This window comes from Hibiscus syriacus, unplaced genomic scaffold (assembly GCF_006381635.1).
Source record: "Hibiscus syriacus cultivar Baekdansim isolate YM2019G1 unplaced genomic scaffold, ASM638163v2 tig00110388_pilon, whole genome shotgun sequence".
Lineage (NCBI taxonomy): Eukaryota > Viridiplantae > Streptophyta > Magnoliopsida > Malvales > Malvaceae > Hibiscus > Hibiscus syriacus.
In genome coordinates this window covers 497,630-518,860 of record NW_024062718.1, presented here as the reverse complement: position 1 = coordinate 518,860, position 21,231 = coordinate 497,630, and the positions used below count along the sequence as shown (strand labels likewise).

Sequence of the window (21,231 nt, the reverse complement as noted above, 5' to 3'; positions counted from 1 at the left end):
GTTTCCTTCGAGAGCAAACTGTCATAAGCTTCTTAAAATGTTAGTTTTTTAAAAATTATTAAATCATCGATATTGACTTTTATACCATCACGAATGATGCAAGGGAAATTCACAATCATTTACTTTGAAGTAATTACAAATAAATAAAAGAATAAATTTAATATGATTACAAAAAAAATAAAAAAATTCTAACATGAAGATGAGCAAGAACATCAAAGTCATTGACATCACTACATCAGCAAACTATTCTTTTTATTAATGTTCTTCATGATGAACAAGCATGTTTAGTCGAAGCTTTCTTGAAACGGGTTGGCGTAGACCTGATCCAACTCTTGCCACCAATCATGTTCTTCGTCAAGAGAAGCTCTGCTTCATTATCCGTCAATTTTCCAGACCATTCAACCCTTTTCCATGCATTGGCTCCAGGTCCATAACATTTTTATTCTCTGTAGAACACCGTGCTGTAGTATCAAAGAACCCAGAAAACCATTTGTTCAGTCTCAAAACTCTACTTTAATAATGTAAGAAAATGAGCGAGTTGATCTTTGTCTGAAGTTTTGTTGTTCTACCTTTGCTTGGATGAGTCTCCCCAGTCATCCCACCCTTGGGCAAGAATGACATTAGACATATAGGTCAGGCAAAAACCACCCTGGAATATGCACCCCATTGCCTTCCTAGTACAGCACTCCTTACACCGGTTATCTTGCAACCCAAGAAAGTAAAGCCTGTGTCCTCCGAAGGAGACTGCCTTCGTTGGGCTGTTACAGCTGCATCTCCTTCCGAGAGTGTATGCAAAATACACATCTGAAACAATAATATTGAAAACAAAGTAAGTTCTGCTAAATAGACTAGCAAGTAGCAAGTAACAGATTATACTATATATATTAGTGAATTTATCATTAATTACCTCAAAAAGGGAAGCTGCATTTCCAAAAATGAAGTCGACTGCTCCTTCAATGTAACAGCTTTTGTAATAATGTCTTCCAGTATCATCTAGCAATGTATCCTGAAAAGATGAAATTCTGCATCCGAAGAAAGCTGCCCTATCTCCAGATACCCTTAACGCAACTGCTTTAGCTCCAGGTCCAAATGTATTCTATTAAAAATAAAAATATTTAAAGTTTAAGTCTTCATTAAACTACTGAAAAATCAGCATATTCTATTAAAAATGTGAGATACCTGAATTGTGAGGTATCGGCCAACAAAATCTGAAGCCAACACAGTGAAGGTAGGGGATTCAAATATCTCCCCACTATCATTCCAGGTTATTATAGTGCCATTTGCCTTGGAGCCACTTATGGTAATGAAGGGCTTGTCTGTAGGCACAATGATCTTTTCTTTATAGATGCCGGGCTTAACCATTATGAAAACGAGTTCTTTGTTATTGGATGGCACTGCATTGATGGCATCTTGTATCTTCTCGTAGTCTCCGTTCCCCGATTGGTCGACTGTTACGCGTATGGCAGCCGAAGTTACCGCAGCAGCATTAGCATGAGAACTTTCCAGCATGAACATTAATAAAATGGATACAAATATGCAAACGTAGGTAGAATAAGCAGGAGCCATTGTTGAAACGATCAAGATGAAGCAGCAAATGAAGATATGAACTATGCGTCTATGCATAGATATTGGTGGATATGGTTCTTTTATATATATGATCAGGGGTCGTTTTCTTGCCATGGAAGTGTGATGTAAATCGATTTTGAAGCAACCGTGTACGCGTTTTATTAGAAAAAGGCCAAGGGTAGACCCTAATACAAGTTACCTGCGAGTAGAAATTTTGTGAAGAACTCGATGGATCATGGCCGCCATTTGATATTCTTGCAGCTAGCTAGGATTGGTAGTCTTGGTTTAGCTTGAAACCTACACTAAGCATGAAACTTTGTGGTTCAAGTTCCTTTTTACTGCCAGTCTAAGATTAGTTGACCAGTTTCATGTATGTAATATTTGTTTGGATAGGGGAGTTGACCTTGGCTCAGCCGGTTTCTTTACCTCCAAGTTGGTGGCTGCCAAAGGCCCGGGTAAACTAACTATTTGGTCACCGTCTATTACTTAGTTTCTATTTTAGTCACCAAATTGTTATTTTTTTTCTTCAAAATTATATATAACATTATGTTTTGATTCTGTTTGTCACTCACCGTCCATTTGTTTCATGAAAAACATATTCTAGAAAATGATTTACATAATTAAATTTCTTGAAAAACAATTTATGGAATTCATTTTTCTCTGGTTGATAATTTTTTTAAAAAATGAATTTTTATAAATATCAAGTACAATAAATAATATTATTTATTAGAAAAAATTAATATTATTATTTTTAAAATATTAGAATAATTTATTTAATATTATTTATGTTAATATTATTATTAAATAATATTTATAAAAAAATTAAATAAAAATATTAAGGATGTTATATTTTGAATATTATTAATAAATATATTTTTTTCATATATTTCAGTAAAGAGTTTAAGTGGAGTATAAAACGTGGCTGGGAAATTAAATGCACTAGAGAATAGAGATACGTATACATTTGCATCCAAAGGGCCCAAGAAAGCTAAGAAAAAACCGAGTTCGAATTCCTTGAAATCTGATTCCAGCAGAAACCAATGAGATCTAAAGATGAACTTGTGGGTGTTAACTGGTCCTAATAAAAGGGAATCAATTTTAACTATGAGGTGAAGATGCTGCCACATGCATGGTAAATATTAATCTATTTACCGAAACATGTGAAAAAATGTTCTCCACGACTCCCAAACTGATCATCCTCCAAAAACTTGCAATCACTATCAAAGCCAAGATGACGGGCAGCTGATAATTGCAGACAATCACTGATAAATTTTGGTACAGAATTGAAATTTTGATGACTCATATTTCATCGCTAGTCTCTTTATATATGTTGAATTTTTTTGTTTTGGGAAGATTTTCATGTGTCATAAGGAGGAAATCATGGAATTTGAACCAGTGGACAACGATTCTTAAAAGTGATTCCACAAACCCTAGCTAGTCCTTTGAAGTTTCAATGGCTTTCTTCCTAGTTTATGATAAGGATTGAAGATGTCAAACAATGTGGGATTTGGGAAGATGGTACTAGAATTATCATATAATACTACTATTTAGATGATTTTATTAGCATATTTTATACTGGCGCATGCATGCATACACATACATGCAATCCTAGAAATTGTTTGCTAGTACAAGTTAACACTATGGGAATAATAAATATTCTTCCTTCTTATTGCTAGTACAAGTTATGGGGGATGAAATACTTGAAAACTCTCTCATGTATTCTCTTTCAGAATGCTGCCAGTTCTCATAGTTTTCATGCAGAATCCAAGCACCAACAGTAGTAATCAGACCTTGAGATCGCTAGCATTTCTTCAGGGGAGATCCTCTCGAGCTCGCTTTGCCTCCACGATGCGAAGTTGTTCCGATTTTGAGGATCGTAAGCCAGTGGACAATCTTCTCTCATGTGAACTTGTCTCCTCATCCTCAGGTAAAGCCTCATTGTTGCAACACAGTCCTCATAAGGATCTTGAATGCCAGTTTGGATGTCATATCTGATCACAGAAGATGATGATGTATCAATATCTCGTTAACAATCACCGACTGATTAGTAATCGATACGAACATGAATCAAATAGGGAGAAAAATAGATGATCCATAAACATTTACCCCAGATATGCTTGAGTTAAGTACTTTAGTGAGTTGCTGAGTTTGCTTGTTTTCATTAAAGGAGGATATTTTGCAGTATCCCTGTAGGAAAACAATCTTATACATTAATTTCATTGTTGAGCTATATCTTTCAAAGAAAAGCAATAACTTAAATGTTAATCAGACTTCGATGTTAGTATTGGATATGAATATATATTTGACCTGAATACTTCGCCAAAAATTAAATCCCAAGAAACATAGAGAATATAGAGATAGAAAAGCTGAATCTGCAAATTGAGCTCTTGGAAAGAAGAGTGCAGGTTGACTTTTATGTGTGTTTATATATAGCATCCATAAACTTTTACCTTATCATGATTGGTGGATATTCGAGTTGCATTTTATCTAGGTCATGATCGAGACCATGACCTACGAGAATCCTGGCTTTTCCACCTTTAGGTGATCGAATTTTCCAAATTGGTTCTCCATTGCAAAGGAAATCTTGAATCCTTCTTTGAACTTGTCTCAATGGCATTGCGTCTCTCAAATGTTCAGGTCTAATGCCTGTTGTTTCATACCTGAAAGTAATTCAAACAATGAATCTATATTACTCGAAATTGTTTCATACCTGAAAGTAATTCAAACAATGAATCTATATTACTCGAATTAAGGTGAGAGTATCGAACACATGTATACGTGTTCAATTTTTTTAAAGTTTTTTCATATATTTAGAAGATCTTATCCTAATTTCCATGTCTGAAATTATAAAGATTTATACCCTAGTGGCATACCTATAGTTCGTAACTGGAATAGGAGGTTTCACATAAGAATGGAAGATTATATTCTCATTTTCATCAATGATGCAAACCCTTGCACAAAGATCCAGTGACCCGTCACTGCCACCACCAACTGTTTTGCATGCGAGTGCAACCACCTGGGGTCCTCGTGAATAACCATTGTCGATCGTCAAGCTATCTCGAAGACCCAAGTTAGCCATATGAGCCTGTATCCCCTATATTAAGAAGAAGAAGAAAAAAAACTGAATTACAAGATACCAAAAACGCCATTATATACATATACATATAGTTGACTTGAGCTAATACATACATAGTTTACTCCAAGGAGCCGGCATCTATCTTGATGAACCCTAAGGGCATAAGGGCTATCCAGAATGGCCAGGCAGAATTTGCAGCCTCGGATGTTGAACAAGCTCTTGCATTCTTGTTTAGGCAACGGACCTATGTTTACGAACAAAGTGTTTAGTTTTCATGAGTCAAGTTTCAAGAATCTGTATATAAGTGTGTGTGAATAATTAATGACTTGAATTACTTACCTATTAGATGTTCTCTTAGAGATTCAAAGGATCGGCAATGTTTCTTACAAACTCCACAGGTGGGTTCATGGACGGAATGATACGAAGTTCTCATATGATCAACAAGATGCTCCTTTCTGTTGAACTGTCTGAAGCAGGCCGCACATTTATTCCTGCATTACAACAGTAAATTATTCAAACTGCATCTGGTATGTTGTTTTCACTATTAATGTCGTTATTAGTGTGGGTTTACATGATGGAGAATGGAGATGGAAGTATACCGTAGGTTATCAGCATGCTCCATAGCTAGTTTAATTGGCTGAAAAATTTTAGGGTTTTGGAAACCTTATAATGAGGTGAGGAAGAAAGGGGGAGTAGGGGAGGGTATTTATATTGGGTTGAAAAATGTTGGTGTCCCACTTGAGCTCTAAAGGATGATTCCTTGAGAAAAGATTGATATGGAATTTTGGAGCTGTAGTCCTGTATATGCACCAGAACATTCGTAGTGATCCAGATGCTCAAAAGCCCCACTCATCAACTAGAATATTTCATGCTTACTACAACATCAAATTTTGTTATAGTTCCTCCAAATCTTCTTTAGAGTTCTATATCACTAGCTTACTACAACATATTGACACGATTAGTGATAGGCCCACATGATCTGACAACATATTTATTTAACCTGTCAACCTACGAGTAATCATTATGTCCATATATATGTTACAAACACTAAAGATTAATATATAAACCTTCTTGACCTATAAAAAGGGTTTTTTCTATCTCTTTTCCGAAGATAAAAATAATAATTTATTATCTTCAATCTATCATTAACTGTAAACTTATCAGTTATAATTTTTCATTTAAACTAAAAAGATGAATCATTCCTCAATACAACTCAAAAGTTGTCATTAACAAATATAAATTTAAATCTCTATAAGGAATCTTCATAAAATCGTTTCTGATTGGGATGTTACAACATGTATTTTCAGCATTTTGGTAGTGTATGTGACACGATTGGTTAGGACAAGGGGATTCTCTTACTGGTCTTTGACAAGGTTCTTGCAAGCACTGACCATAGATTTGGTCAAAGATTCGTGGTTCCCAGTTGTTTACTTTCTTTCCTTCTTTCTGGTATCGTATAACATAGGAAGAGGCAGTGTTAGCAAGGTAGCCTAAACTCCTTGTCTTTCGGCGAAAGATTAAAGGAAAGGGGTTTGACTTGAGACCCATAAAGAAACAAGGGAATGTCAGCGAAGGCTCACTTTTGACTGTAAAGGCGCATTATGAAGCACCCTCCTACACTGTAAATAAAAAAAGTCAGAGAATACGTGTCTTCTTTTGGGACATTGGTCCACCCATGGATTTATGGTTGTCGATGAACAACATCATATGGGCGATTTTACCCTAATATCAAAAAAAAACTAATATCTAAAATAATATTCGTTTCAGATTATTTCTTAAATTCATATTCTTTTGTGTCACGTAAAAAAATACTTTCTATAAGAAACGATTTTCAGAAGACGTTTATTTTGTAGAAAACTTTTTCCATTGATATGTTAGAAGTTGATCATAATTTTTAAAGTAAGACTGAATGAAAGGGAAATAAAGAGAAAGACTAAAAATATAAAAATAAAATTTATTTAAAAAATAAACAAATGTTGTACATGTATAAAAAGAATAAATATAAACATATATTTTACGTAACATATCTTCATCCTGCATAACAAAAAATATTGATTTAAAATATAAAACAAAATAAATTATACTTCTTCCTTCGAAATTTTATACTCATGTATAAAACAAAATTTTACAATAAAATATGTATTATACTTAATTATCTCATTAACCAGGTGTTCTAAATTTATCTCCTACACTAAGATATTTCTTTCATAATTTAAACATTGAATCTTATTTTATATAAAATATGATATTTGATCGTTAATATATCTAATTCAATTTAATCATTAAAAATCTGATAGAATTAAGAATGGATGTAAGATTTTATATTAGATTGTATGAACTTAGGAATTTATATTAAGAATTCACTACAAGAAATTTGTATTGTTTCAACAAAATTATTTATCACTAAAAGTACTAAATCATTTGTTACAATTTGTTATTGTGAAAGAATATTATTTGTCATTGTGAAAGAATATTATTTGTCACAAATACTTACCAACTTGATTAACATCAATCATGCTCTACATGTTGCTCTACATCGGTTATGTTAAGCTATATTTGGCTAGCATACGGTACTTTCCATCAGGAATGTAAGGAAAATTGGCAACCACTCTAAGCTATTAAAACATTCTGAATATAATAGAAGGAACAGTAGCAGAAGGGGATATTGTAGCCCAATATTTTCATTGATATGAAAACCAAAATTTAGGTAAAAGATAAGTGCTCCAAAGCATTGTCTTATGTAAAAGACCTAAGATTCAGTAGAGAAAAAAGGTTTGATCCGGTCTAAACTCTGAATATGCATGAACTACTATGGAGGAAATCATCTTCAAATCAGATACTGGTTTCTTAATGTAAACCAACCTATGGGGAATCCATTATTGGCCGATTCAATAAGGGCAGCATCAACAATGTCCTTGAGATGGATGGCCTTAGGGCCTCTTTTAACAGATTACAAGTAATAACAACTTTTGGTTTGCAGTCCACTATTCGTAGGGCAAGAGAATCTGAAGAAAATCCAGTAAATACAACTTGAAAAGGAAAAGGAGTTGGGAATTTATTCAATAATAAAAAATACAAATTAACAAAATAATCTCTTATGGTATAGTAAATTGTTTCACATTGTTCATCTTATTTATGTGCAAGAAGGGGTGCGTACCGAGTGAACTGCACCAATGCGAGCACAGGCGAGCATGGTAATCGGGAGTTCCAATAACATATGCAAATAAACAATAACAGCATCACCCTTCTTAACTCCAATACTTTTCAGGTAGTTAGCGAGCTGCAGAGAAGACGACAATAAATCAGATGTGATTCCAATTGAAGAAGTTGTAAAATGCGGAGAATTAATATAAAGTTGAAGAAACCTGGCAAACTCGGTGCAGTAGCTGGGAGTAAGTTAAATGGGCATCAAAGCCAGGTTCATTGGATTCCCAGTGAAGGGCGATTTTGTCTCCAAGCCCAACATCGATGTTTCTGTCTAAGCAATTGTAGCATATATTGGTGATCCCGCCTTTGAACCACTTGCAAAACCCCAAAAATAAAGTAATCCAATCAGCGTTGACCTTAATGCTAAACTAAATAAATCCAAAAAAAAAAAGAAAGAAAGAAAGAACAAGGATAGAGAGAAATACCTCGATCTTGATATTTCCTTTATTGACATCGAGATTCTCAGAGTAGATATGATCTCCCCATTTTTGCTTCCAATAGAACTCCCATAAGGCAATGTCTGACCAAAATCCAGCGGGATCCTCTATTGACTTTTTGTACATCTCCAGATACTGATCTCATCTCTCCCCACAAAGACAACTTCGTCAAACTCATCGATACAAATGCTAGTGAAGTTCAAAATAAATCCACCGAAAAAATAACCGAAAACAAAAGGATAAATCCCTTGTATACTACGAAGCATTTTAATGTAGCCCTATTTTTCATTTACCCTGACATTTTTTAAAACACCATTAGTATACTACGAAGAATGACCTTGAAACCCTGGAGAGAGAGTCTGCAGCGGCTGTTGACAGAGGAATGGAAAAGGGTTTAGCAAAAGTGAAATACTTTATAAATGTAACCCTATTTTTCAACATTTTAATGGGTCAATTGGGCTAATATTCTCGTCTCTTTTGTTTGGGTTTTATGGCTGATGATCCACTCGGTCAAAACTCGGTAAAAGTTCAACTCGGGTTAATTATACTCGAGATCTTAATGAGTTGAGTCGAATAAAGTTTAACTCGAATCATAAGTTCACGAGCAGCTCGTTAATTTTTTAATAATTTTTAGTAGTTATTTTAAAAAAACTATTTCATTCAAAGATTACTAGTTTACTAATAGATAAATTTGACATAAATTTTAATTTTGACTAAATTTACTATGTTTAGTACCTCTATTTCATCTTTTCAATTGACTCAACAGTAATAATTATATTTTATCATTATAATCAAAATGTATAACTATAAACATATTTTTTCATAAAAAACTAAAATCATTTATTAATTAAAAAATATTTTTTGTTATACTTTTTCTATAACAATAACTATATAACATTTTTGGCACAAAAAAATAGGCAGAAATGTTTCTGATAGTATAATTTTCATAATGACTAAAATATGTAACTACAAAAATAATTGATTACAAAAAACTTGAATTTTATTATCTCATGAGATAATTATTTTATAACAATAACTATAAATTATAATTACAAAACTTATCAATATAACTTTTTGAAATAAAAAAAGTGGAGAAAAACATTTATCACAATATATGTTATCACTATAATTAAAATTTATAATTACAAGTATAATTTATCACAAAAATATGAATACCGTTATTTTTTGTGACAATGGTTTTTGTAATAATTATAAACACTTATAGTTACAAAAATTGTTATTATATGATTTTTTTTGGCGCAAAAAAATATGAAGAAATTTTTTTATGACAATATATTTTGTTACTATATAACATTTTTGACACTATATAACATTTTTGACACTAAAAATAGGAAAAATGATTTTGATAATATAGTATTTTATAATAATTAAAATATATAAGTACATAAATAATTAATTACAAAAAACTTAAATTTTATTATTTGATATGATAATTTTTTCTATAACAATAACTATAAATTATAATTATAAAAATTGTCAATATAACTTTTAAAACAAAAAAGTGGAGAAAAATAGTTATGACAATATATGTTATCACTATAGCTAAAATTTATAACTACAAATATAATTTGTCACAAAAACGTGAATATCATTATTTTTTGTGGTAATGTTTTTGTAATAATTATTAACACTTATAGTTACAAAATTTGTCAATATATGACTTTTTGGCGCAAAAATATGGAGGAAATCTTTGTGACAATATATTTTGTCACTATAATTAAAACATATAACGACAAACACTGTTTTTTATTAAAAACTTGAATCTCATTATTTATTGTGACAACTTTTTTTTTGTAACAATAATTATAACTTTAGTTACAAATCATGTCACTGTATGATTTTGTTTTTGTACAAAAAATTGGAGATAATCATTTATATGACTATACATTTTGTCACTATAATTAAAATATATAATCACAAACAAAATTTATCACAACAAATCTAAATCTCATTATTTGTTGTGACAATTTTTTTGTCATAGTTACTAAAACTTTTAGTTACAAAATTTGTCATTATATGCCTTTAATTTGGCGCCAAAAAATTGGAGGAAAACATTTGTGAAAAAAATTCGTAATAAAATTTATTTTGTTACACATGTTTGCTAATTGTGACAAATTATTATGAAGATTTTAGCTTTTGTCATAATTGTATACCTTTTTTTAATCTAATGTGACGATTATTAATTTTGTCACTAAAAAGCTATTAATAGTGACAAAATTAATTTTGACAAATTAAATTTGTCACAATAGTAAAAATTTCTTATAGTGATTTAGGAGGTGTAGAATTACAAAATTTTAGGAGTACGAAATTATATTATCGATAAAAAATATAAAAAAAATCTAAATTATATAGAAATTAAAATTTTCAAGAGTAAGATCGCATCCCTAATACCCTTTGATCCATCCATGAATAGAATTATACTTTAATCTTAGTTCCAAAGCTCACATTCAATATTAAAAATTAAGTTAATAAATAATGATTTTAGTTTATCAAGGCTTACAAAAATTACTCCATCTGTCCCAATAATTTTGTACTTTGTGAATTTTAAATTGTCCCGCTTAAAATATGTTATTAAAAAATAAATAAATAATAACATTTATATTTTAATTTTTTACAATGCTATCAAAATCGGATTGGATCGGTCGGTTCGATTGGTTGAACCGGAAACCAGTTGCATGTCCTGTCCAGTCAGCCTCCAAAACCAGTTTTACAAAGAACCGGTTGGGAACCGACAAAACCGGTGTGAACCGGCCAAACCGGTGTGAACCGCAAGTTCAGTTTTTAAAAAAATAAATAAATCAAACGACGTTGTTTGTTATGATTTTTTTTCAGCCCTAAATTTATTTTATGATTTTAGTTATATAATTATATTTATTATTTAATATCTTTTACACTTTTACTTTTAATTGTTAAATATTGTTTGAGAATTTAAATTTAACTTTGTATTTATTTATCATATTGCTAGTTGATGAAGATTTTGATGTTGTGGACTTTCAAGTTCAAAGTGATGCTGTGGACTTTTAAGTTCAAAGTGATGCTGTGGACTTTCAAGTTCAAAGTGATGCTGTGGACTTTCAAGTTCAAAGTGATGTTGTGGACTTTCAAGTTCAAAGTGATGCTATGAAATTTTAAGTTCAAAGTGGTGATGGCGGTGGTAGTTTAACTAATGAAGAAGTTTTTCCTAATATTTTGGAATTTGAGGGAATCAATTTTAATGAATATTATGATGATTGATACTTGTATCAATTATGTACTTTTTTTTATTTAGTTGTTGATGAATTTCATTAGGTATTGACATTAAATATTATGTTGTAGTCGATTTGAATCATTTTGTTTCACTTTATATTATGGTATTTAACTTATATGTTATGACTTGTGATATTTTTATACCTTTTAATATTGTGAACTTAAAAAGAGTGTTATATATATATATATATATATATATATATATATATATATATTAATATTACTTTGAATATTATGTAAAATTTTAAAAAAATATTATTTTATATAAATTTGTTCAACCGCGGTTTAACCCGGTTAAACCAGTGAATCAGTATCTTCGTCGGTTTAAGGTCCAATCCGATTTTAAAAATATTGATTTTTTATCATATTATTCCAACAAAACAAGTTTATTAAACCTATCAACCATTTTTTAAAAATAATTTTATCATTTCTATCATTTTATACTGTTGGGCATGTGATTAAATTAACTTACTAAAATTATGTACTTAATTAATAATAAACAATAATAATGAGACGAAAAGAATATAAAATAATAGATCGAAAAAATAAATTTATCAACTTAAACCATCCCGTCATTCGAACACGTCAATGTCACGTTGAAGAGATTTAAACTTTTTTTCAACGACTTGTCGTTTTGAGGAATCCAAAATTCAGCCTTGTGATAGATACAATTATTTTTAGAATAAAAATATCAAACGTGCCCTTTTCTTCCTTTGTATTATTTCAGTAACGTAGAATTCTGTTTTTCTGTTTTCTTTTTATAATATTGAAGGTAATATTTATTTAAAGATAAATTTTTAATTATTTAAAATTAAATGTTCATATTTTTTGTATTTCTGGTGTTCGAACTAAAAACCTTAAGAAATAACAACAATTTATTTGACCATTGAAATCACTAGGATTCATGCAGGTAGAATTCTATTAAACATATGCAAATTGACGTTTTACCATCATATAAATTATTGAAATGATTAGTGTTGAATTTAACTCATAAACTATGTTTGTTTTCTTATTTTGATATTTAATTTTTATACTCATTTTTAATATTTAGTATTATATTTTGTTAAACAATCTAATCTATTTAAACATTATAGAAAAAAATTGAGAGTAACATCAATAAACTTAAACTTAAACAGAGAGCTACGATCCATCAATACAAATTATTAGCCCAGAATTTTATGAGGGTGGCCTCCACTTATTAACGCCAAACAAAAAAAGTAACGAACGTAAATTTAATTGAAAATTGGCCGGTGCAATGAGATGCACAAGATTATTAGTGGTGGAAGACGGGGCCATGAAAGGATATATGGTTTGAAGGAAAGAGGAAGATGAGAAAAATAACCAAGTAGAGAAATTCTACTTAGCTTTGATCACCATGTAAAAGATTTATATATTTGATGAATATAATATTTACAAGTGATGAATATATATGTGGGATTATAAGAAAGCTTAATTATACAAAGATAAGAAAAGGTTTACACAAAATAAGATTTATACAAGATAATTTTAGATTAAATAAGATTAAATTAGATAATCTAATCTGATCTTTATCTCTGATATAGAATACAACGCTTGTTATTTTTTTTATTTGACATTCATGTGAATGTCAACGACAAACATGCTATGGATATTTTCATTAAAGAGAGGTGTTTATTTTAGTTCTATTATAATGTGAATTTGCAAAGAGTTTTGCAAGGGGTGTCGTTGTTTTTCAATAATAACCTTATGATAACGCACAAGTTAGAAAGGAGTGAAGATTAATTATTAGAATAAAAAGACGTAAAATTTTATGTTATGGATGATTTTTTTAAAATTTTAGAGAAAATTGAATTTATAAAATTTTAAAGAGATAAAAATAAATTATTAAGAAAAAAAAAGAATATATAATAATTTTAAAAACTGAGGGGAATGTTGGCTGTTAGTTCGCAGTAGGAATATGTTTATGTGAAAAGGTTCATGCACCGTGCAAATCTCAATGGTAATATATGAAAGTGATTGTGTTCGGTATCAAATTTATATAAATTCACGTATAATTATAAATAGATTTGTTCAAATTTAAATTATTTAAGGAGAAGAACATTTCCTTAAGGTTTTTGAAATGAAATTTTTACGTTTATTCTTTTTCTTTTTTTTTTGAATAATTTAAAGTAATTATAAAATAATATATATTCAGAACCTTTCTTAATTATCGATAGCATACATAAATCATACAAATATAATTGTTCGAACTCAAAAATTTAAAAAGAACAATATTTTCTTTAATTACGAAATGAAATCTATGTACACTTACTTTTACATGAAATATTAAATATCTAGAAGAAAAAAGGTCATAATTTAAATACTTGTTTTTAATCAAGCAAAATATAAAATTACGATAATTTTAACTGGGTCGGGCCGGGTCGGGTCTCACACCGATTTGCATGACTTGAGCTTCTTCTCTCTTCACGTTGCATTACAACCAATATATTTCCTTAATCCCTCATTTATAAACTCCGCTAAATCAAAGCGTAAATTAAAATGAAAAATCAAGAGGCAAAGAAAATTGAAGTACTAATTATTTATTTTATTGCAAACTGTGAAAAGTGGAAGATTCGATCCAAGGATCCGAAACTCTACAGTTTCTTATTATTTTTTTTATTGTAATTTTTTCGACCTATATTATTGTTGCCAAATGATTATCGTTTGAGTCGTCTTCATAGAAGCGAACAAAAAAAAAACCCGAAATTTGTGCATAAGCGACTTAGTATGAAGGAGTTGGTGGGGTTGGGATTCAATGCAAATCAGGTTTTCAGACACGGATTTGATTTGAATCCGCTGAAACACTAGGTTTGTTTCAAACCTATGTACAATTTCAGTTTTTCCTTCTTTTACTATTAATTAATTCTTTTTAGATTGAGAGGTTGGAATTCTAGAGGAAGTGTTGAAACTTTGAAGTGATTCTATGAATGCTAAGTTACTTTGATGGTTAGGTAGAGAATTGTAATTTAGGCTAGTTTTTTTAAAGCTGGAATTGTATAAAAAAGTTGCCTTTGTTGATATGGGAAATTTGGAATTGCTTTATAAAAGCTGAAATTTGAAAGAAATGCATTGGTCTCTTTTATTTAATTTTTGTTTTTGTTTATGAAAATTGATGGTAAAGTAGAGTTTTTTGATTGGAACCTTTTGGTCTAGAGTATCTAAGAGTTAGCATCTGATGGTTTTGATTTCTGTCGGAAAGTTAAAAGTTTTCTTCTGCTTTTTACTATGTCTTGTGTTTTTGTAACTAAGAATTAACACCATTTTACCTTTAAAATAAAATAATTAACACCATTTTCTTCTGGGATTTCTACTTGATTAGTTTACACCATGTTTTTGGACTGTATTTATCAGTTAACATGTTCCAGCCTGTAGGTTTGTATTTGCTACCTGGGGTAAATCACTCTTCGAACAGCTTGCTGTGCTGAGTGCTCCATTCTACAGTCGACAATGTATTGGCTTGTTCCAATAGTTCTATCATAGAATACTTGTTGTCATGTGTTTCTTTTCCCCTGTTATCAATTAGGATTTTGGGTTTAAACACTTTTTCCATTCAACAAAAACTACAGGTAAGGCCATTAACTTGATGAAGTCAATGTACTTGAATACTGCTGAGCCTGTGCGTTAAAGAAGAGAAAATGCTACCAAACTGGAAGAAGCCTCACATCAGATTGACGGTCCAATCCTTAGTTAAACTTTTGTTTTGTTAATCGGAACATCTAGAAGTAAAGAGGGTGGTAAGGGTATGATGTAAAAAGAAACCATGGAGCATCCTTCAGAGAAATGGTATCCAGTCAATGCAAAAGACTACAAGATATATGAAGAAGTTGGAGACGGTGTTAGTGCCACTGTGTACAGGGCTTTATGCATTCCACTTGATGAAATTGTTGCTATCAATGTTCTTGATTTGGAGAAGTGTAACAATGATTTGGTAAGTATCACATTTCATCATTTGTTTATTGGCAGTAATGCACTTGTGCTTACTTGTACGCATATCTTATGAGTCCTAACAATGCCACCGCATCAGAAGTCAATCTAAAACATGATTTGAAATACTGAATGCTTTCTGTTCACAAGTCATGCAGGATGGCATTCGCAGAGAGGTGCAGACCTTGAGCTTGATTGATCACCCAAATGTATTGCGGGCACATTGCTCATTTACTGCTGGCTATAACCCTTGGGTTGTGATTCCATACATGGGTGGGGGTTCCTGCTTGCATATAATGAAATCTAATCATCCAGAAGGTTTCAAAGAGCCTGTCATTTCGACCATGTTGCGTGAAGTTCTTAAAGCTCTTGTTTATCTGCATGCCCATGGGTACATTCACAGAGATGTGAAGGTATCCAATTGCCCTTTATTTATTTTTATTCCATGTATTTTCTTGTTTACTTCTGCTAGTAGTTTTTTTTCAGAGGCCTATCCAATTAGATATTGACTGTCATCAGTAAAGATACAGCTTAAGCTATTATTTCTAATATTTAATATGAATGCCTATGGTTATGCTTATAATCTAAAGTAAAATATGTTGAATGTGGGAAAATTTTCTTCTGCTCTCCATAGACAAAGGCTTACACTGATAGTAGCTGTTATGGCATCTATTAGTCTGTAGTTTGAGAATAATTGTTCTCTTGTTTTTTTTTTCGTTTTTTTTAACAAGTAGGATACCAGTTGTGCTACATATTCCAACTGTGTACTGCCTGTTATTTTGTCCCTGTCCTTCTTTCTTCTCATTTTGGAACTTCTCTGTTATACTTATCTGCTTGCAGGCCGGGAATATTTTAATTGACTCTGATGGTGCTGTCAAGTTGGCAGACTTTGGGGTATCAGCATGCATGTTTGATACTGGGGACAGACAGCGTTCTAGAAATATTTTTGTTGGAACTCCTTGCTGGTATTTGTTTCCCTTGGCCTTTCTACTGGGATTTTACTTTCATTGGTGCTTTTATTATGGAAATTCTGTCCACACTGTGTCTTCCTATTGTTGCTTTTATATCAGGATGGCTCCTGAAGTTATGCAACAATTGCATGGTTATGATTTTAAGTGATTTGATTGTTTTTCTGATGTAGTCCTTTTATTTCAATTTCCTTTCTTTATTTTCTTTTTATACCTTTTAAATCATTCTTTTTCCTTCTCTTCTTTCTTGTAAACAGAGCGGACATCTGATCTTTTGGAATAACAGCACTTGAACTTGCTCACGGCCATGCCCCATTTTCGAAGTATCCGCCAATGAAAGTAAATCTCTTAGTTTTCTAATGCTTATACCTTGATCCCTTTTTTTGCTGCAGGTTTTGTTAATGACTTTGCAAAACAATCCTCCTGGTCTGGACTATGAAAGGGACAAGAGGTTCTCAAAGGTTTTTGCTATTCAATTGTGTCTTACTGACTAGTATCACTTCGTTAGTGTCTGATAGTAACATTCTCATAGTGTTATGTACTTTTCTAGTCTTTCAAAGAGATGGTAGCTACCCGCCTGGCGAAGGATCCAAAGAAACATCCAACTTCAAATAAAACGCACGCTCCTACGGTTATATTAGCTCGTACCATTCTCGATGACCTTGCTCTATTAGAAGAACGTTTTAGGTTGCTTAAGGTCTCTTGCTTACCCCTTTTCTTTAACTTTGTGACCTCTGTGTAAGGTGGGGAATTGATTGGAATTCTTATCTGGTCTTTATGTTCAGACAAAAGAAGCTGATCTTCTTGTACAGAACAAGGGACTCTACGAGGACAGGGAGCAATTATCACAGGTGAGTAATGAGGCAATTTTTTTACAATTTGTCAACAAAAAGATAACCAATAGTTCTGGATTCTTTTCTTTATGCACCTACTAGTATTTGAGGGCTTTATATTCTGCGTGATCCAATCCAATTTCTTTCCGTTCCATATTCATCTCAGGTCTTAAAGAATAAGGGAACTGTTGCACCTTGTTTTACTTCTACTAATGAATGCCTATAATTTATTGAAGGATTAATTTGAATATGAATTCCTTTCACCTTCCAGCAATAGTACATAAGAGGAATCAGTGCCTGGAATTTCAACTTAAAGGACTTGAAAAGTCAGGCTGCACTTGTAAGTAGCTTAACTTCCTCATGTCTTTTTTTTTTCCTTTTCTATTTATCTGGAGGTAGTTCGAGAACTACTCCATGATCTTAATATCATCATGATATACATCTGTTTCACATGCAGATTCAAGACTATGATGATATTCCAAATGCAGAAGATCAAGAGGGGAGCAGGAAGCAAAGGGATGAGCATGATGTAGTCATATTATCAGCAGACAGGATATCCTCAGAAACAGCTTGTAATTCCATTTCTGCCACTAGCCAGGAGGTAACTTAAAAATGGTTTCTGTATGATTAAATTGGCGGTGCTTCAATCCTCGATGCTGTGATTAAGCTTGCACTTTAAGATTAACTCTCCTTTTACTTGTTTCAGGAAGGGATTAGTGATCATGATTTGAAGAGTTCACTTGCTTCATTTCCTGTTAAACCTCTTCAAGCACTCAAGTACGACATTTTTATGCTTGCATGATTTGGTTATTGCAAACAATTCATTTTAATAACTTTTATGTTGAATATCATTTTCACATCCAAAGGGATTTTAGATTGTAATTTTTCAAACCTAAAGTAGTACTACATCACAATCTTAATCGATCAATTCTCAATTGATTTTTTTGGTATTATCTTCTGCATATATTTTAAGAAAAAAATGATATATATTAGTCGAATTACTTTTTGCTTGAAAAAATGGTTGACTAAAATTGATTTCAGTAACTTAGTTTGTCCTTTATTTATGCAAATATTTTATAATTGGTGCAGAGGCTGTTTTGACATTGTTGAAGATGATGGGGTGTAAATAGTCCAAATCATAAAGGTGTTACCCAATTGGAAAGTGAGCCGTTCATTACCAGCTCATCAAGAGCCATGAACCAAGATGCTGGAAGATTTGAGGGAGAGAACTCCCAGCAAAGTAGCTCTTTACCACATCAGGTCTTTCCAGAGCATAAAAAATTCTGGAGCGGTTCACTAATACCGGATAACTTTTCTCCCAAAGAAGTTACGGGAAATGGGGATAGGTAAGCTTTGTTCTAAGTTATCCCTAGGCTCAAAAATTTCACCAAACATGATAAAATGCTTAAAATCTTTGAATTATCACATAGGAAGATCTTTATTTCCATTATAAAGCTCCAGATATGATGAATTTATGAATTCTATGGTTGTATTTTTCTCTTTTCCATTGGTGTTTTATATGTATTTATTTTTTCCTCTAGAGGAACCCTAGATGTATGATGTTGGACACATGGACTTCTTCACTTGGTTCATTGATTCTACTATTCCGTAGTTAAAAAGAAAACTGTTGCATTGTATTTTCCATTTACTTGACCGGGAAGATTTTTATGTCATCTGTATTAAATCTGGTTTATCAAAAATGTTCTGAAGGGATTTCCCACAGCCTAAATTTCAATCTGAACACAGCCACAGTGGTCCATTGTTGTATTGCCAGAGGAGAGAAACAAATAAGACCCCATCTGGTATTTCGCGGTTTTATTTTCTTCCGTTTTACTTAGAAGCAACACCACTTAGTTGCAGTGTAATGAACTTAATTTGATTTCTTTGCCTCTTCTCATGCACCAGAGGATGCATTGGAGGGACCAGTTGTTCGACGGGGACGCTTTAAGGTGACTTCAGCTGATCTCAGTCCTAAGGTACATCTGCAACATTATGAAACTATGCACAGCTTATTGGCCACAATATTCTGCTGTTGTGCAATAACATGCAACTTTGTACAAACAAAATCTTTTCTTGAAATCAGCAGCACAGTTTGGAATAGATTAATATTGTCAGTATCAATCTGTCAATAATGATCTACTGCACTAAAACTTATCAGCAACGATATGTATCTAGATGGTCTCCGATTTGTTAGGCATTATGCAATATGCTGCATTAATACACCTAATGCCATCAACCATTATACTTCAATATCATATATAATGATTTTGCTAAAGGGCAATGTTCTAAATAATTCGCGTGCAGACTTCCGTTTTCTAGTATTGTTCGACTTGTATAATTTGCATTACCTGTGCTTGTTTTGATGAATGAAAGTTATCTAATTTTACATTGTAGTTTTCATTGAAGATGAATATTAAAGATGGAACTTAGCAATCTATCTTTGAGGCAATGGCTCTATAAGCATTCCCATTATTTTTCCATACAGGGATGAACAAGCTGCAGTTTTAACCCTGCTACTGGAGGTTTAACCCATTCAACATCTCTAAACAAGACGACTAGTTTAGTTCTCCCATCTCTACAAAGTATTTTGCAACAGAACACCATTCAAAGAGTATGTTTCTTTTTGTGTGTCTATCTCAATTCGTTCAAATAGAGATTGCTTGTATTAAATATGTTTATTTTGGTCCTGGTTTTTCCTTCAGGAGGAAATCATCAGACTGATCATGTATTTGGAGCAAACATCTGGTAATGCTACTATATTTTGATCGTCTGCATTTTCTGCTCCGCTTAATCATGAAAGATATTATGATGATAAATTTAACTTCTCTTGCTTATACACAGTTAAGCTTATACGCTACTGAACCGTATGTGCTTTTCTTAATGTTAAATGTCCCGTGGTGTAAATTACCTGATTATTGATTAAACTACTTAGTGGGTTCCTGTAATATAAGCTGAAGAGCAAATTTGTCCCTTAACCTTTACTGTAAAGGTGAGCAATTTAACACATTTAATTTTGAAGAAAAAAATTAAACTTTAAACGGCTGTTCATCTCTTATTCGATAGGAAGAGCTTATTTAGGATTTTATTTTTCTGAAAGAGTGATTAAATTATATATTAATTGTATGTGCAGATACCACAACCCTCTGCAAGGGAGAAAGAGCTGCAATCTCAGGTGCTTCAGCTGCAACAGAGGTACAAAGTGAAAGCTAAGACAATGCTGATTTTGTTTCTTCATGCTCATTTTACTGACTGTATTTCTGTTTCAGTATTTTGAACATTTTCGAGGAATTGCAGCAACAGAAATCGAAAAACATTCTGGTTTGTGCATTAACATGCGCTTCTTGTTTCGGTTGCAATAGATTTTCCGTTTTTTCTCTTCCTACTGGAAACGGAGTTCATTTTACTTCCTGTAAATCACCTTGCAGTTAGAGAAACAATTAAATGCATCATCAGACAACAAAGAGTGAAGGCAAGACAATTAAGTTTGGGGTGATGACTTTCTATATATTCAAGCTTCCGGATTATTTGTCTTCAGTGCTAGGATTTGTAAGGTTTCAAAAGGTGTCGGCGCACAGGAGTGGTTTTGTTTTTGACGTAATTGCTAAGGTACATATCTACGGCCATGGCAGAGTTTTAAGCTGGATTTGCAAACTGAGATCCCATTGCTTGAATCTCACGGTACTTGTATTTATTGACAGTATATTGTAATATAATTACAATCTCTTTCTCAGCTGTTCATTTCATTCTCCGTTCTTTGAACAAGATACACAATTGAGCAAATATAATTCTTGTTTGTAACAGTCAAGGTGATTACAAAGATACTACAAAGTAGTATATGTTCAAATTTTCTTAATCTTTTAAGAATGCAAACGGAACTGTTCAAACTCAAAACCTTTAAAAAGAACAAATATATATAAAAATTTTATCGTTGGTTT

At 31.9% G+C, this 21,231-nt stretch overlaps 2 protein-coding genes and 2 pseudogenes across 2 annotated transcripts; 1 reads left to right on the top strand and 3 right to left on the bottom strand.

The window, feature by feature from the left end:
* Positions 1-226: 226 nt before the first annotated feature.
* On the bottom strand, positions 227-1,805 carry LOC120123005 (annotated as a pseudogene).
* A 1,426-nt stretch (positions 1,806-3,231) lies between these two features.
* Positions 3,232-5,300, bottom strand: LOC120122987 (RNA exonuclease 4-like). The gene is made up of 7 exons (XM_039142008.1): positions 5,242-5,300; positions 4,982-5,133; positions 4,756-4,886; positions 4,440-4,660; positions 4,017-4,226; positions 3,673-3,753; positions 3,232-3,557 (listed from the first exon to the last, which is right to left on the bottom strand). Exons 1-7 carry the CDS (start codon positions 5,262-5,264, stop codon positions 3,320-3,322), a joined length of 1,056 nt encoding a protein of 351 aa, XP_038997939.1. The 5' UTR covers positions 5,265-5,300; the 3' UTR covers positions 3,232-3,319.
* Positions 5,301-7,182: 1,882 nt separating this feature from the next.
* On the bottom strand, positions 7,183-8,449 carry LOC120123050 (acetyl-coenzyme A synthetase, chloroplastic/glyoxysomal-like). The gene is made up of 4 exons (XM_039142059.1): positions 8,275-8,449; positions 8,008-8,163; positions 7,800-7,922; positions 7,183-7,257 (listed from the first exon to the last, which is right to left on the bottom strand). The coding sequence occupies exons 1-4, from the start codon at positions 8,410-8,412 to the stop codon at positions 7,183-7,185; spliced, it is 492 nt and encodes a 163-aa protein (XP_038997990.1). The 5' UTR covers positions 8,413-8,449.
* Positions 8,450-14,078: 5,629 nt separating this feature from the next.
* LOC120122867 lies at positions 14,079-21,014 on the top strand (annotated as a pseudogene).
* Positions 21,015-21,231: the final 217 nt, after the last annotated feature.